Genomic DNA, 17,878 nt, shown 5'->3' on the forward strand with positions numbered 1-17,878 from the left:
CTCAAGATATCGTACAAAGCTGTGTGCTTCTCCCTTCACAGAAGAACACAAACCGGCTTCAACCGGAACAGGAAGAGGAGTGGGAGGCCCTGGTACACGACGGAACAAAAAGGCCAAAACATGAGTCTCGGTCTCGTTAGAGAATCAGTCACCTCACAGGTCCACGGCCCTCATTCAAATAGTGCCAGCAGAACCCCCGTCTCAATGGCTAAAGCTCAGCGTCGACGGTGGAGAGGATGATCTCCGGGATGATAGCCTCGGAGGCAGTTTAGAAGAAAAGACGGTATCTCAGACTGGCCAAGGAAAAGAAGCGATTAAGGGTGGAATCACTCAGACACTGGACAAAGCAAGATTGTGGGGGGGGGGGGGGGGGGGGGGGGGGGGGGGGGGGGGGAGTGCTAACGACTGACTAATCTAAGTCGTTCGGAACCACAAAGAGGAACATTCGTGAGATGCGGGCCGAATAAATGAAAAGAAACAGCTTGAAAGATGTTTGATCCGTCAAGCACGGTGGAGGCCATGTGATCATGCTTTGTGATCAACTCCCACTGCACGTGAGAATGCTTTGGTGGCCGGAGAGTGGATTTGTACAGGGCAAAAGGGGATCTTGAAAAAGCAAGGCTATCACTCGAGTCTGCAACTGCATGCCCTTACCCTGCGGACGGCCCTTGATTGGAGCCAATTATCTCATACAACATGACAATGACAATGACCCAAAGCACAGCTCCAAACTATGCAAGAAGTAATTAGGGAAGAAGCAGTCAGACTAAATATTCTGTCTACAATGTAGTCACCGGATCTCCCTGTTTAGTTGTGGGAGTTGTTTGACCGTATTGTACGAAAGAAGTTTCCATCAAGCCAATCCAATTTGTGAGAGTTGCTTCAGGATGTATGGGGCGAAATCTCAACCAATCAGATACCTCAACAAATGTACAACTGGAATGCCAAAAGGTCTGCAAGGCTGTATGTAATTGCAAGTGAAAATGGAGCTGTGTTCGACAAAAGCACGGTTTGAAGGACACCATTATTATTTCAATTAAAATCATAATTCCTAACCTTGTCGTCGATTATATTTCCAACGCAAACTCCTTTCATGGATGTTTACATGGAAAACAAGGACATTTCTAAGTGACCCATAAAACTTTTGAAGGCTAGTACACGTTGTGCATATACATCATGTGAGCTTCTTTGCCTGTCTGTCCACTGTAGAATCTAGTGTGTGTGTGTGTGTGTGTGTGTGTGTGGGCTCGCTGCCCTCTGTGTTCCGGTGGCTCTTCAGCCAGTGGGTCCTTCAGGTGATGTAGTGGACTGGGATAGTAAACATGTCTAAAACGCTCCCCTTACTCTAGGCCTAGACAGCAGACAGAGTACCGCATCAATGATTCAACACAGCTCGCCTGACAGCTCTGAGAGGAGCAAAGTAGGCCTCTTCTTCTTCTTCTTCTTCTCCTCTCGCCGCCCCCCGCCCCTCCCCACTCGCTCTTCTCTCCATCCGATTCTTCAGCCTCCCACCGGATGTCCTCTCTCCTTTTCTCCTCAAGTTTAAGTACCCGCAGATCTCAGCCGAGAAGGGGTCAGTGCCCCCTCGCCGTCAATGTGTTTCTACGAACTGCTAACCGAACCTGATTCTGGCCCCGAGTGGACTTTTGAGAGGCTGCACGATGCCCAGGGATAGTTTATGTGAATTATTTACGACTGATGTTTTGAAATAAAAACACAGCCGTAAACAACTTAACAGAAAAAGCAGGGTCTGGAGCAGAAAGACCTTGGATGCCATCTCCCTGTCTAAGCTGAAGCTCCTTGATCAACTCTTTTAAAGTCGATCATGTACAACTCATTTAACTGCTTCTTTTTTTCATTGAAGTTAATGCCTGGTTTGCTCCTGCACCTTATAAAGCCCCGACCATCATGTTTTGCAGCCTTCCACCACCGAAATTCCTGCTTAACTTAAAAAATCATTAATTAAATTCTGCCATTTTATGTCTCCTGTAACGCACATATCTGAAAGAAGAGCTTATTTTGAGACAAAATAAAAGGCAAGGCACGGGGAAGAAAAAAAACACGTCTTTAGTTCTTTAAAGACTGCTGAGAGCATTTGCCCGGCTGTGTGCCTTGCTCTCATATATATGCTAATGAGGAGCGTTGGCGTGGTGACAAGACTCCGCGGCCGAGCGTTGCGTGTTGAAAGATAACAGCCCTAATGCTAGCAGCGCTATCACACATGTTCCCCAATGAGAGGGCGTCGTGGGCCTCGATGGCGTAACCAAAACATTGAACAAGTTGGTGAATCGCTGATCCTTTTCGGGAGAAGACTTCCTCGTTGAATTCCCTGCGTTCCTTGGTAGCTGGAATGCTGTCTGAGGACAGACGGATACTCGAAAGAGAGAAGGGAGACAGCGTGGCCCTGGAACAGGGAGTGGAGAAATGACAAGCAGGGAGAGGAAACATGGTCGGAATACCAAATTGGTGGACCGGCTTAGCGACTTGAGAGATAGAAGACAGGTTCCAGTACGTGGTGACAACCCTCTGTAGGGTCCACGTTATTCACAGACTCACTCAACCGTAAGCCTGCATCTACAGCTACCGTGAGTGAAAGCAGTGTGTGTGTGTGTGTGTGAGAGAGAGACAGAGAAAGAGAGAGAGAGAGCGCTGCGAAACTGTACATGCACGGATATGCAGCATGCACTGGGAATTTTCCAGAAGTGTATACGTGTGTGTGTGTGTATAAATGTAATGTGTGTTTGGGGAAGTGTGTGCTCGCTCTGCGGGGCGTCTTGTTACATCACCCTCCCTGGCTGAGCCAGATGCATCAAAAAGGGCCTGACTCCAGAGGGGGGTCTGGGAGTGTTCTCCGGAATCTCTAATCCTATTTGGGCAAGACAGCGGGCATGAAAACATCAGCTGACCAAACTCCGCCGCGGAGGAAGAGCCCAGAGAGCTGTGCGGAGGTATGTGGATGGTGTGTATGATGCCACACGTGACAAAGAACACCAAGCCCCCTCCCTCACCCCTCCCCCGTCGCCTCGCCTCGCCGCCCCCAGCCCTCCTCCCCCCACCCCCACGTCTTCCCCACCGAAAGAGGAAAGTGGAGATAATATGCAGTGATTGGACCACTGATTGACGATATACCTGCAATTAGTGTCAGAGCGTTAGCCACCCTCGACACCACAACCACCCTCCACCGCCCCAGCCCCCCTCCGCCACCACCACCCCCCCCCCCCCCCTCCCAAGTCCAGAGGAGCAGAAGCAGACCTGTCACTGGGCTTCATTAGGGTTGAAAATACCTTCACTCCCCCCCCCCCCCCCCTTCCCGGCCCCATGTGCACTTTAGTACATGCCAGGGTTCAGGGCTGTGGAGACAGGCTGGGCCCGGCAGGGCTAGCCAACCCTGTCAGGAGGGGGCGAGAGGTGAGAGGCGGGGGAGGGGAGGGGAGAGAGGCAGGGTGTTGGAGGTATGGTTGTTTTTTTCCCCTCGTAATTGCAGTGACAGCTTAATGACCTCCTCTTGCACAGTTCAAGGAACAAGGCACCGCGCTGGGGTAAAACTTTGACGTGTGTGTGCGTGACAGTGTGTATGTGTGCGTGCGTGCACAAAAGCGTTAGCGGCGGAGGCGAAATCCAAGGATCATAGTGTGCAAAAGATCAGTGGTTTAAGAGGGGTTTAGTTTTCACGCCGAACTCAGAAACACTTAATATCTTCAGTTTTCTGTGCAAGCGTGTATGTGTGTTTCATTGGCTTATCTCATACAATGTCTGTTTCAGTCGACACTTTATCCATAAATCTATCTGCTTTTGAAACACAGCCCTTTTCAAACCTTTCACAACACCAAGACCAATTCGGAATCATAGGAGGCATTTTCAAAAGATCCGGTAGTGTAACAACGTGCGTGTGTGTGTGTGTGTGTGGGGGTGCATGCTTGTGTGAGTCAGGGGCTTGTATTGTGCGTGTACCTCCCTGGACTCCCTGGTCTTATGAGGGCCTTATGTGTGTCAGCCTGTTATTGTGAGTGTGTGATTGTTGGATTGTGGGACTTTCTGCCTGGTTAGTTGTTTGTGTGCGTTGGCCGTGTCCAATCCAGTGACCTCACCGGGCTGGAATCTTGGGGGAGGGAGGGACATCTCTTTCTTCCAATTCCACATGCTACAGTAGCCCGCCCCCACCCTGACTCCCCCCCCCCCCCCCCGCCCTGCCGCCCCCCCTGACCCCCCCCCCCACTCCCCTTAGCCCACTGCCTGTGAAAGGAACGATCATGTGAGGACCCGTAAAGGAACACAGAAGTGGACCAGGGCTTTGACAATGAACAGGAGGTAAGCTACGGTAAATGTGACGAGCCGGGATGATGTCATCCTTGTGATGACCGGGCGTGCGTTCGCCGAGTGGGGAGACCGTGCCGCGACGAGCGCGGCGGCCGCCGAGTGGTGGGCTGCGGCGGCGATAGCGAGTGACAAAGGAAAAGGACCGTTAGCCTGGGGACCGACCATCCGTGCACACGCACGCACGCAGGGTCATCGTCACAGCCGGTCTTCAAAGTTTCAGGGAAGGCTAACTTTAAGAATGGGAAGAAAAGCAAGGAAGAATTGGCAACTCTTGAAATAGCGTCAATGCTACACCCCTTCATTAGCAAGCTAAGTCACAGGGAAACTTTTTTTCTTAATTAGCCACACAGATGGACTTGGTGTAATGCTAATGAGATGTTAAGCCCCACCGTTGCAAATTCCCTCACTAGTTGGCGCACGGCGGTGATTAGCAATGCTAGGAGCAAGTTCCGTGTTAGCGCCGGGCTTGGAGAAAGTCAAGCTCTCAGCACACATCTCTGAGGTCAGCAGATTTCACAGTTTGATCCTGTTTCCACGCAACTGGCTCAGGGCATCCAGTGGCTTTTTATCTCCTGACGCACACGCACACACACACACACACGTACACACACGCACATGGAACCGCAAACACGGAAAAGGAAGCAAGCACTTGCACTAGCGTCACACACAAGAAAACACAACGAACAAACATTTAAACACACAGCTCCAGAACGAATCGGATGGGTGGGCATTTGGAGGCCATTTTGAATATAACTCACCTTTAAAAACTCTTATGGCGTGAACAATCGGGGAGGGGGGAGGGGGGGGCACAGCAGTGCCCGTCATGTGTCTCAATGTAAAAGCATAAGCCACAGCCAGCTTTAGCTCCTTTAGTGTATTCTACACAGATATCTCCCTTCCTCATATCCATGTCTCTGTAGTGGCAACTATCAGATCTACATGGGTGTTATTCCTCCTCCCAGGCTCCCTGTCTCCAGGCCGTCAACAGGCTCCGAGAGATTAGCATGCTAATTAGCCTCTCCCTAAGCACACACGGGGCTGTCATTTCCCGAAAACCACCCCCCCGCCCAGTCCCAGTGAAGGAGGGGCCCAAAGAAACCAGCCATCCCACGTCCGTTTATCTATTTACAGTGTTCAGACGCAGCTGAGGCACATCAAAGCCCTCTCCCTCTGCCTTTTCATCTGACACAGAAGGAGTGTGTTTCTCTCCCCCCCCCCCCCCCCCCCCCCCTCCGAGTCTGAATAAAGCATGCAGCCGCTCTTCCAGCGAACGCAAACACACCCTGGGAGCAGGGCAGCTCTGTGGCAAGGGGTCAAATACTCATTTGGAGGACGTGCGCACACACACACACGCACACACACAAAGACACACACATACACATGCTCACGCAAACACGCACGCAGAGAGAAAAGGCATCAGGTGGTGGTACTGAAGCAAGGCCAGATGGTCAGGTACATGGCTACTCTGCTGGGTAGAGGAGAAAGGCATGTTGGGTTACATGAGCTATAATCGCACGCCCACACGCCGCGTACACCTTCCCTTAACACTCATCTCTCTCTCTCTCTCTCTCTCTCTCTCTCTCTCTCTCTCTGTTTGGATTCAATGGTAAAACCTCCCTTTTCTTCGCCTTCCAACCCCCCCCCCTCCCTCCCTCTGTCCTCCCCTCTTTCTTCCCAGGCTGGGGAGTAAAGATATAGCTGACATGCCCTTGGGTGTGCGAATGCTTGCCAGACTGCGGGGCGAGATGGGAGAGACTGTGTGCTTCATGTTGGATTTCAGATAAAGCAGGGGGAAAAGAAAGAAGATTTAAACCTTCCACAGAGTGGAACAGCTCAACCTCCATCGAGGGAACCAAAGGACAAACACCCTCAGAATAAGAAACGAGAGAGAGAGAGAGATAGAGAAAGAGTGTGGGGTGGCGGAGAGAGAAGAGAGAGTCATGAAAACGGGAGAGACGGTGAGAGAGAGACAGAGAAAAACAGTAGACTGAGAGCATTCTTTAGTCAAGATGCTGATTATTTTCCAGGATGGTAGCTCGCTACTGAAAACACATTTATTTGCTTGCTCTGCAAAAAGCAAGGTTCTATTAATTAGATCTAGATCAATAACACGCATGGGTGAAAATATAAAAGGAGCCAACCTCAATTCTCCCTGAACAATATCTTTTTTTAGTCCCATCAAGAACTTGGTTACTCTTTTTGATTGAATAGGGGCACGGGTGTGTATTAAGTTCAGCCATTAGCAAAACATTCAGAGATGTGTGTTTGCTTGTGTGTGTGTGTGTGTCAGGGTGGGTCTGGTAATGTGAAATGAGAATGAAAAAGAGTGCAGGGAATAAGGGGCTGAGAGAGAAAAAGAGAGAGGAAAGAGACTAAAAATAGGATTTGTGCATACCTTGCACGAATATGACATTGATCAACGGATACTGGACTGGAAAACTCTAGGTTAACAAATTCACGCACCCTTTCACACACTCTGTCTCCCCCACATGTGCACACACAGTTCACACACACAAGAGAATGTGACGGAGGCCAGTACCACAGCCAGTCAGTGGGCATTTTCCATGCCTAATAAACGCAAACTGAAAAGGCCATTCATACTTTACAGCACACGGGGTTCAATCCTTTTTAATCCATCAAACATAGGCCAGTCCCATTGTTTAGGTGAGTTTAGGGATAGGGAGGGAGAGGGGTTTGAAGTGAATTTGTTTATACTCAGAAAGCGGACGCAATTGTTTTGCAAAGAGTTTGGAAAATACCTTTTTTTTCATCATGAAAAGATTGAGAAAACATGCAAAAAATGTTTAATCTGTAATCCAAATTATACATATACAAGGTCTGGATATTAGCATTTCTCAGAGACCACACCCAAAAGAACAACAACAGAAAAAAATACAATCTGTACAAATTTATGTTTACAGTGAGTAGCCAATCAGAGAGTACCAGAGGACACTAAGGCAGATACATGGACAGAATAAACTTTGTCTTGCTTGTATTATTTTGTTCTTTTTTCTTTTCTTTTCGCGTAATCCACCTCAGGAGTAACAAAACATATCTCTGCTACAAAATAAGGACTGATGACCCTCCCTTTATATGCAACCGGCTGCTGCATAAGTTGCAGTGTGAAAAAAAAAAAAGCAATGACGAAAGAGATTGAGTTGTCGAGGAACTATCTAGAACATTTCTGTACATATCTGCTCTTGCTGGTCTGTGCCAGCAGAGGCTCCGCCCACTGTTTCTCCAAGGAAATGACATCACACTCCAGTGATGAGGTGGGAACCTGAACACACACACACGTGGCAACTCGTCCGCTTTACAGTCCGAAACCACTGCAAAAGTCAGGAGTTTTAAAGCCGGGAACAGTAAAAACAAAAACAAAAAAAACAAAACATAATGTACAAAAAGGCACATTTTACCCCAGTGCTTCTGTACTGTGAGATTCAAGTGTAAAAGAGCGTCTTTAGCATCGCTGCTATCCGAGCTAGCGCTCGAGTTGTTATCGTCACCAACCGCTGTACCCCATGATGAAGCCATCACCTCCAAGGAGCCAAACCTGTTTAGGCTGTTGTCTTCACTTAGCATGCAGGCTAACGCTCTCTGCTAGTGGGCCCCTAGCCTCAGAATGATTGCTACTGGGCAGCTAGCCTCAGTCAGTAGGAATGCTAGAGGGCCCGCTAGCCCCAGTTAGCCTGTACGCTAGTGGGATGCTAGGCTCGGTTGGCCCATAGCAGACGCCCCAGCTAGCGGTCACCGCGCTCAGGCTCTCCACGTGTTCGTAGGTCCTCGGGTTCCAGTCCTCCAGAGAACGTCTCTTTGCAAGCTATCCCACGCTTTCAAAAAAAGTGCCACTCATTCCCTCGCGTCGCCTCCCCCTGTACATCCCTGGCCGTCCCCCACCACCCCTCGCCCTCCCCCCCCCCCCCCCCCCCCCCCCCTCGCCCCGTGCCGTCTGCATTCGTGTGTGCGGAGATGGGGGGGGGGCTAGGGTGGGTAGGGGGGTGGGGGCTAAGGGGGAGGGGCTAGTCTTCCCCTCCCCCGTAGAGGTCGGCCAGCTTGCGGAAGCGGGGGCCCCAGTCGCTGAGGTAGTCGTAATCCTGATCGCCCCCGCTGGAGGAGGAGTGCAGGGAGCTGAGGGAGCCGGCCGTGGAGCCGCTGCCCTCGTAGTCGAACACCAGCAGGGAGTCGTAGGGGGGCGCCGTTGGGTCGTTATCAGCCGCCTTCAGCCCCTGGGGAGGGAGGGTTGGGTGGGGGGGTGGACAAGAGAGAGACCGAGTGAGCAAGGAGGATGAACGTCGTTCCGCACGTAGGGTGGGGGCCAAGAGGAAGGGGAGAGAGAGAAGCGAGGGGAGGGAGGGAGGACGGGAGAGCGAGATCGAGACGTGAGGGTGGCGTGAGGGAGAGGGGAGGAAAGGAGAGGGATTAGAGCCGGGGAGGAGAGCGGAGGATTTAGGTCAGCCTGGACAGATGCTGGGTCTGTCTCTCTGAAGAGATTCAGCAGATTACCGAGCGGAGCCCAGATATTTATTACCAGCACACGCTCACACACAATCGCACTCCCCAACAAACACACACACACATGCAAACGACTGCACGCTGAACTCTAACAGCTTTGGGGAAAATGAACTTCCCTCCCAAAATGTCCTTATTGACTGACATATTGATTCAGTGCTCAAATTAATACTCCAAATCTGATAGGCTCTGGGAATGATGCGGTGGGACATGTCTGTCTCTTTAGACTCGAGACTGCCGAACGTCAACCTCCCCACTGTCTCACTCATTTGATAGACTTAAGGAAGAGGCAGAGGCATCGGCTTGTCATGTCTGCTAGATTAAGCTGTCTCGATCGGCTGGCCGCGTCTGACAGCTCCCTCTCATTATTCAAGGCTCTGCTTGGCAGATAGCTCCGCCCAGCCCGTCCCAGGCCCGCACAGGCACACCCACATGCACAATCATACGAGCCAAAACACACAAACACATTCCAAAACACTCACACACTCCCACACACGCATGCACTCTCCCACAAACAAACACACACACAAACAACCCCGCACCCCCCACACACCCACACACACCCATACAAAAAGACAACCACAAAAGAATAAAGCAAAGAAAGTGCAACTCCCTCAAATAAATGACGCAAGGCCTCTCTAGAAATGTTCAAACCGGCACAAACCGCATACTTACTAGAAATGCAACTAATACCCGCTAGTCCTCGAAAAACTAGTCAAGATTGAGTCGTTCTCTGTTGAGGAGCTGACTAAAGCTCCAAAGCCAGTCTTTGGGATTAATAAAACTCAATGGATTTACCTCCAATTAGCTAGTCAGGCCTGCCCATGTCTGCACCAGACTAATCCTCCCTGTTAGCCAAGCTAATTAAGAATTACAGAGCTAGCCCTCTCCCTGTGTCTGTCTGTGATTCTCTCTCACACACACACAAACACACACACACACACTGGGTGGCGTACCTCGTGGATGAAGTCGCCGATGTCTCCGGGGTGGGGGGCGCCGGAGCGTATGGGGTACTGGTGGTCGTGGTGCAGGGGTCTCTCATCCAGACGCCGGATGCCAACCTTCACACACTCTGGCTCCAGGGAGTCAGGCTGCTGGAGCTGACTCAGGTCGTAGTCCTGGACACACACACACACACACGCAAAGAGGTTCAGTCACTTAACCACTTGAAGCTTATGGTTTATCCAAACCTAAGAGGTTCAGTGGCCATACAATATGTAACCACTTGAAGCTTAACATTGTGTTACATTTACATGTTGTCATTTAGCAGACGCTCTTTTCAGAGCGACTTACAGTAAGTACAGGGACGTTCCCCACGAGGCAAGTAGGGTGAAGTGCCTTGCCCAAGGACACAACATCATTTGGCACGGCCGGCAACCTTCTGATTACTAACCCGATTCGCTAACCACTCAGCCATCTGACTGACGTGTTGTACAGAGCGTATACATTTCTCCACACCAAAGAGGTTCAGTCGCCACACAATATGTAACCACTTGAAGCTTAACGTTGTGTTGCACAGAATGTACACGTTTCTGCAGACCAAAGAGGCAGAGATGAGGGCGTGCTCAGGTACACACAAGGCTCCCCTTGTGTCGCCTTTTCAACGGCCACGTGTGTGCTATTCACTTTGCGAAGCATCACAAACGCAATTCATCGCTACAAAAAAAAGCCATCTCCATGGAGATCGACGAAAGCGGGGCCTTTTTCCGCGGCGATAAAGGCGAGGCGAGCCAGCGACCTTGGGCTTTTGTTCGGTGTAAAAGCTAACCAATGGAACACTTTCAGGGCAGCGTCACCAGAGCCACAATAACATGACAGAGAGACAGAGAGACAGAGAGACAGAGAGACAGAGAGACAGAGAGACAGAGAGACAGAGAGACAGAGAGACAGAGAGCCAGAGAGACAGAGACAGAGAGACAGAGAGACAGAAACAGGGAGACAAACAGATGGAGAGAGCATAAGAGAAAGACGGAGAGAGACAAGAGAGGCGAAGCGGGGGAGGATAAATAGAAGGGGGCTTTTGTCACTGGGGCATATTGTTAGTGAGAGACAGAAGCCAGTGGCATCTTTGCTGTAGCTGAGTCAAAGCTAAATAGGATACTGCCATTGTCACGGAGAGAGAAGAATGGGCCTGTTCTTTGTCACCTACTCAGCCCTTGACATCATCGCGGATCATACACACACACACACAAAAAGCAAAGGAAAATTCCATTGTGTTCACTAAAAGCCTGCGTGTGTGTTTGGATAGAGAGCAGGTGTGTGTATTTCCTGGAACCATGTCTGTTTTAGTTTTTTTTATAGGGGTGTGTGTACTTTAGTAGGGAGAGATGGAATGAGGTAAGGGCCACGATGGCACACAGACACACCAACCCTGATCTAATCAGGGCCTGGCTTGGGGCGCTAGCGCCGTTTAGCACAGTCCAAACTGTGACTGACACCGTGGCTGCTCGCTCGCTAGCTCTGACACCTGCCCCCACCTGCCCTGGGGAGGCGTCAATAGGACCAGGGTCTTGCCTTTCCCTTCCTGCTTCGCTCCAAACAGATGAGTCTCTTGCCATTGGCGAGGGAACGGCCGCTAAACATTGTTAACTTGGCAGGTCCTGGGGGCCGTGCGTATTTATCTTCACTAAGGAAGCATTATTGCCCTGTCATGGTGCGTCTGCGCGTTCGCGGGGCTGCGAGATTCATATCTGTGTGTACTTAAGACTGTATTCTAAGTGTGCGCGTGTGGGGAGAAGGAGAGGGGGGCAGGAGGGGAGGCTGTGCATCTGCTCTGCTCTTAGAAGCTGAGCTCATCCTCTCTCCTCCATCATCCTCCGACCCCCAGCTGTCGCCACAAGACACACGCATGCACGCACACACACACACACACACAACGTGTTTGTGACCTCAGTCCCATCCGTCAAGATCTGCAGGTGATCAATACATTTTACACACTACTCACACACACGCACGCACACACCTGCACACACACACACACACACACACACACAGGCTGTGTGGCCCGAGCTCCACAGGATGTGGTTGGATAGAAGGACACAGGAAATTGTTCTCCAAGATTTAACAGTGAGCAATTAATCCTGTTGGGGCTCAGTTTTTGTTTTGGTCTTAATCCTTGCTCGAGGACAAATGATTAAAATCGCCAAGGAAGAGCGTGTGGGTGTGTTTTCAAGTGTGTTTGTTTCCACGAGTAAACACGTGTGCTTGTTTGCTTGCATAGTGTGAGCGAGCACGAGGGGCGCGCGTGTTGTTGTGTGTGTGTGTTGGTGTGCGTGTGTTTACCTGGTCCTCCTCTCCGCCACCCTCCTCGTCGTATTTCAGGATGTTATCTCGGACGTCGTCCTCGGGGTCGATCAGAAGCTGCTTGGCTTGCCTCTCCTTGTCCCGCCTCTTCATCCACATCACAAAGAACAGGACCATCACTGCACACACACACACACACACACACACACACACACACACAGTAAGAGGGAGCGAGCAACATGGGGTGGAATACCTAATATCTAAGCTCAGTAAAGAAACGCAAAGCTCAACAACAAACCACACAAGGCGTCGCAAGTGCCGGTTTTTCAACCCCTTTAGGTAGTTGGAAAGCTCGAGGGGAATTTCAATATGTTCATCCCCGTAATGGGAGTGGGATTTCCAAAGTGGGGTTGTGACTTGACTCAGGAGGAGGGACGGAGAGCGTGGGTGTGGCTACTGAGTGGTGGATGCTTCTGGAGACGTGTGGTGTGTGTGTGTGTGTTAGAGCCCAGCTCACCTAGGAGGATGATGATGCAGAGGAGGATGGCGATGATGGCCCCCGTGCCGAGCCCGGCGGCGATGATGCGCTCCATGTCCACGCAGTCGCCGTGGTGATCGCACGGGCACACCTTGACCCTCAGGTAGGAGGTGTTGGACATGGGCAGGTTGCCCGAGTCGGTGATGATGATGGGCACCTCGTAGATGCCGCTCTCCAGGAAGCCGATTCGCAGGCGCACCTGGGCGTACTCCCCTGGTGACGCCCCCGGAGAGAAGGAACGACAGAGTTAGGAGGAGGAGAGACAGAGAGAGGGAGGGGAGGGAGACAGAGAGAGAGAGAGGGAGACAGAGACAGAGAGAGAGGCAGAGAGAGAGAGAGAGAGAGAGAGAGAGAGAGAGAGAGAGAGAGAGAGAGAGAGAGAGAGAGAGAGAAAGAGGGGGAGAGAGAGGGAAAGAGAGAGAGACAGAGATAGACAGACAGAGAGACAGAGAGACAGAGAGAGGGAAAGACAGAGAGAGAGAGAGAGATAGACAGAGACAGAGAAAGGGAGAAAGGGAGAGAGAGAGACAGAGAGAGACAAAGAGACAGAGAGAGGGAGAAAGAGAGAGAGGAGGCGGAGGGGGGGGCTCACCGTTGATGCGCGTGAGCGTCCAGTTCTTGCGGATGTCCGAGGGCCGGCTGGCCAGCTCGAAGGCAAAGGGCCCGGCGTTGGGGCTCAGGTCGGGGTCGCTGGCCGTGATGTTGATGGCGTTGGGCTCGGGCTTCTCGCACATCTCCACCTCGGGGGGGAAGACTCGCGGGGCGTTGTCGTTGATGTCCAGCAGGTACATCTGCAGAGTCCCCGTGCCGCTGGCAGAGGGCAGGCCTGGACACACACACACACACACCGTCCGTGACAGTCGGAGTCCACTCAATCCGAACCCTGTACGCACAGAGTTCGCTTGTTCACTGAATCCTTCAAAATCCACGTTTGACCTCTGAACAAAAATTAACCCTCTGAATAAGAGATGGAGACGAGACGAAGAAGGAGACATGGAGAGAGAGAAACAGAGATTAGTGTGTTAGGGAGGCTGTGTGAGTCACACAGCTGATCTGTGTGTGTGTGTGTGTGTGTGTCTGTTTGGCGGAAGCTGAGTGAATACTAAGAGCTCAGTCAGAACTGAATGAAGACACAGCAGGGTCTCTGTGTATGCGGAGGGGTGTGTGCGCTGTGTGTGTATGTGTGTGGAGGAGGATAGCGGCGCTGCCACAGCCGTCTGCGATTCCCTGGAACATTTTGGTCGGATTTGGGGAACAAAAGGTCGCCTTTTCGTGGCAATTCACTGCAATGCATACATCTTAATGAAATGTAATGGATCTTAATAGCAGAGACCGGAGACAGCATGTCTGTTCATGGGGAATCATCCGGCCCGCCACCCCCCCCCCCCCCCACCCACCCACACACACACACACTTCACACACAACACCCCCTGTGAGATGCATCTGTTCGGTCAGCAAGAACACGACCAACTACACACACACACACTAACAGATGGAACAGAAACACCCGAGAATGTTTTCTGTCCTTCTGGAGAAGGTTCTAGAAAAGCCTGCTCTGGGACCTACCGTTGTCTGTAGCCATGAAGGTGACGTTGTAGAGATTGTGCTTCACGTACTGCGACTCTCTGTCCAGCACGGCGATGGTGGAGATGCGCCCGTTCACAGGATCGATTTCCAGCCAATTGGCAGGGTCGTGCAGCTTGGAGTACCTGTCGTCGACCAATCGGGGAGGACAGAGTGAGCTTGTGCAGTGAGAGGAAGTGTTATTGGTGGGTGAATTTTTCTCACACACAATGTCTGATATAGGCACACAGTCTGGCACGCACATACACACCCTGTAAGGAAATACACACGCACACAAATATAGTATCTGGTACACACATGCGCACACAGTGATGTCATACATCATGTTCTGGCTGGTACAAACACACACACACAGTGATGTCATACATCATGTTCTGGCTGGTACAAACACACACACACAGTGATGTCATACATCATGTTCTGGCTGGTACACACACACACACACACAGTGCTGTTATATATCATGTTCTGGCTGGTACACACACACATACACACACCCAGTGCTGTTATATATCATGTTCTGGCTCCTACACACACACACAGTGCTGTCATACATCATATTCTGGCTGATACAGACACACACACACACACACGCACACACAGCGTTGTCTTACCGCACGTTCTGTCTCATGTAGCGGTCGGGGTCCTGGGCGGTGAAGGTGGAGAGCAGGGAGCCGGAGGGCAGGCCCTCGTCCAGCTTGATGACCTTGGGGTTGGGGGAGAACTCGGGGGGCTCGTTGACGTCGACCACGCGCACCGACACGCTGGCGGTGGACTGGCGGGGCAGGTGGATGCCGCGCGCCAGGGGGATCTCGTTCTCCGCCATCACCGTCAACACGAAGGAACGGGTCAGCTCGTAGTCTATGGGCTGGAAACACACACACACGCAGACACACACAGACACACACACGTTTATATGATACTGGGCGATGGGTATGCATTTGTGGAGAAGGCCAACGTCCAACAAGCTGTAGTGTCTGTGTGTGTGTGTACCTTGACCACAGTGACCAGGCCCTCGTTGGTGGTGGGGTCGGTGGGGATGGAGAACCTTCCGGTGGGGTCTCCGGAGGTGATGCGGTACACCGTGTTCCAGGCGGCCGTGTGGGGCTGGTCCTTGTCGGTCACCGTCAGGTTGGTCACGATCACGTTCACGCGGTTCTCCTTGACGTCCCCGTAGAACTGTCACAGGAGGGAGGGAGGGAAGGGAAGGGGGGAAGGAAGGAGGGAGGGAAATATAGTGGTAGAGGTGAAGATATGCATCACTGCCTCAATGTGCCTCGTCTCTGCGGACTACTCCTGTGCGAGTAAGTGTGTGTGTGCGTTCAATGTCAGAGCTAGTCTCCGTAGGATACTCACGTCGGCTTGTGTGTGCATTCTATTTGGTGTGGGTGTGTGTGTGTGTGTGTGTGTGTGTGTGTGAGAGAGAGAGGCTCACTGTGTCGGTGGTGAACTCTGGAGGGTTGTCGTTGACGTCTGTGATCCGGATGACAGCGGTGGCCGTGTTGGAGAGGCCGTAGGTGGGGTTGCCCTCCATGTCTGTGGCCTGGATGATCAGCGTGTACCGCGGAACTTTCTAGAAGGCAAAGAAAAAGCAAGAGGGAGAGAGACACAACCGGTCCATATTACACTGAAAAGAACTCCCTCTCTGATACTGTATGCATGACAAGCCTTCTGAAACCTTGTCAGAGTTGACTCTATCTACAGGGAGACACGCACACTCTCCCTCTCCCTCTCTCTCACACACAAACCTCTCGGTCCAGACCCGCGGCCACAGTGATGATGTCGCCGGTCTTGTTGTTGATGGTGAACATGTTGGAGGAGGGGCTCTCGGGATTCTGGGAGAGAATCCGGTAGCGCAGCATCCCGTTGGCCGTCTTGGGGTCGTCCTTGTCTACCGACGTAACGGTCATGACGAAGGAGCCGGGCTTGGAGCCCTCGGGCACCGAGCCGTTGTAGGTGGAGTGGGTGAACTCGGGCCGGTTGTCGTTCATGTCGATGACGTTGATGACGATGTCGATGGGGTTCTCCACCTGGTTGCCGTTCAGGTCCACGGCGTGCGCTCGGAGCTGCAGGGGCGACACACACACACAGTCATATGGTTGTTTACACTCAGCTAGGGGCAGCTAAGGAGACTTAAGTGTCCCCTCTGCCATCAAAGCAACAAGCACAACAATAGCAACCGTGTCTCTCCATCCGTCCATTGGCCGGGCTCCTGCCTTGACTCTGTGCTGCTGCCTCACAGAGTTAGCTACCTCTCTGTTTAACCTGTCTCCAACTGGCGGCCTAACCCTTCATGAATATACATCACCCAGCCTCGGAGAGGATGACAACTCAATCCGCCCTCGTGAATATTCATACCCTGGCCCCGCCCCCTCATGCAAATACTCCTCCGCGCTCCCCCCACCCACCCCCCCCCCCCCCCCCCACCCCCCCCCTCTCCCGCTGGCAGCCTCCCGATGAGAGAGAGAGCGTGTTTACCGGAGATCAAAGGCGCGGGCCGTGCGCGTTCCGGTTGGGATGTGGCGCGGCGGCGGTTAGCCGGTGTCTTGTGTGCGTGTGCTGGGGTGGTGGGAGTGGGGTGGGGGGGGCTCCTTACGTGGAAGTTGGAGATGTGCTCGCGGTCGAGCGGCTTGGTGACGGACAGCTGGCCGGAGATGGGGTTGATGATGAAGATGCCGGTGGGCGGCTGGTCGGCGCCGGGCCCCGTGACGCTGTACCGGAGCAGGCGCTCCTTGTCCCGGTCCGACCGGATCTGAACCCCGGTGGGGGGAGGGGGAGGAAGACAGGAAGGAAGGAAGGAGATCAACGACGTGAAGGAGATAAAGAGAGGGAGCGAGAACGAGAGATGGAACGAGAGAGTGAGACGGACGGAGAGAGAGCAAGACGAGAGAGAGGGAGGGAGGGTGCGGGACGGAGAAGGGGGACGGCACTTTCCAGTTGGAACACGGCTTACGGAACACTTCAGAGGGGCTTTACAGTAGCTCCACTCAACACCGAGCCCACGGAAGCGTAGCATCGGAGCAGCAGATGTATCAGTGACTGTTTAAAGCAGTAGTATAAATCACTGTAACCCTCTCATTAACCCCCTGCTTCTGCCGTATGCATTCAGATTAGTACATGCACCAACAGATGGTGCCGGGATAAAATATTAAATACTTCAATGCAATACAAACACGCACACAAACTGTATACACACACACACACGCAAGCACACAGAGCCATTGTCCCGCTGCAGAAATACTGTGTCCTGTGTTAACCTACTGACCAAATACCATTAAAGTGTTAGTCTTCCTGCTCTGGGTCTCGTCTGTGTGTGTGTGTGTGTTTGAGTGTGTGTGTTTGAGTGTCTCACCCTGACTAGCTCCTCAGGGAACTGTCCTCGAGAGTTTTCAGGGACGTTTATGGGAGGGATGACCCAGTCTCTCTTCATGCGCCTCAGAGATCCGTCGCCCCTGACGACCACGCTGCGCCATGGAAACGCTATTTCCCGCACCTGCGAACTCGGTGCAGCTGCGTCGCTCGAGTTCACCTGCGGTGTGACAAAAGCACAATCACGAGTTAGACGCGCACACACACACACACACACACACACAGACAGACCTGTGAAGGTTTTAACCCAGACAGGGGTTCTAGAAACACAAGCTTAAGAGACTCACATGCACTGCCAGAACAAATGCCTACGCGTGC

General features: G+C 52.2%; 1 protein-coding gene across 1 annotated transcript in view; it reads right to left on the reverse strand.

Annotated features, from left to right (window-relative positions):
* Positions 1-7,104: 7,104 nt before the first annotated feature.
* LOC124487601 (cadherin-2-like) overlaps positions 7,105-17,878 on the reverse strand; it is a 36,160-nt gene continuing 25,386 nt past the window's right edge. The window contains exons 3-15 of the mRNA XM_047050027.1: positions 17,544-17,820; positions 16,788-16,943; positions 15,940-16,257; positions 15,627-15,764; positions 15,185-15,370; positions 14,806-15,059; positions 14,174-14,316; positions 13,200-13,433; positions 12,587-12,820; positions 12,109-12,248; positions 9,783-9,944; positions 8,353-8,543; positions 7,105-8,212 (exon numbers count right to left, since the gene is read on the reverse strand). Coding sequence (XP_046905983.1) covers positions 8,167-8,212; positions 8,353-8,543; positions 9,783-9,944; positions 12,109-12,248; positions 12,587-12,820; positions 13,200-13,433; positions 14,174-14,316; positions 14,806-15,059; positions 15,185-15,370; positions 15,627-15,764; positions 15,940-16,257; positions 16,788-16,943; positions 17,544-17,820 — 2,479 coding nt within the window. The 3' untranslated portion in view covers positions 7,105-8,166. The remainder of the gene's footprint in view (positions 8,213-8,352; positions 8,544-9,782; positions 9,945-12,108; positions 12,249-12,586; positions 12,821-13,199; positions 13,434-14,173; positions 14,317-14,805; positions 15,060-15,184; positions 15,371-15,626; positions 15,765-15,939; positions 16,258-16,787; positions 16,944-17,543; positions 17,821-17,878) is intronic.

Source organism: Hypomesus transpacificus, chromosome 26 (genome assembly GCF_021917145.1).
Source record: "Hypomesus transpacificus isolate Combined female chromosome 26, fHypTra1, whole genome shotgun sequence".
NCBI lineage: Eukaryota > Metazoa > Chordata > Actinopteri > Osmeriformes > Osmeridae > Hypomesus > Hypomesus transpacificus.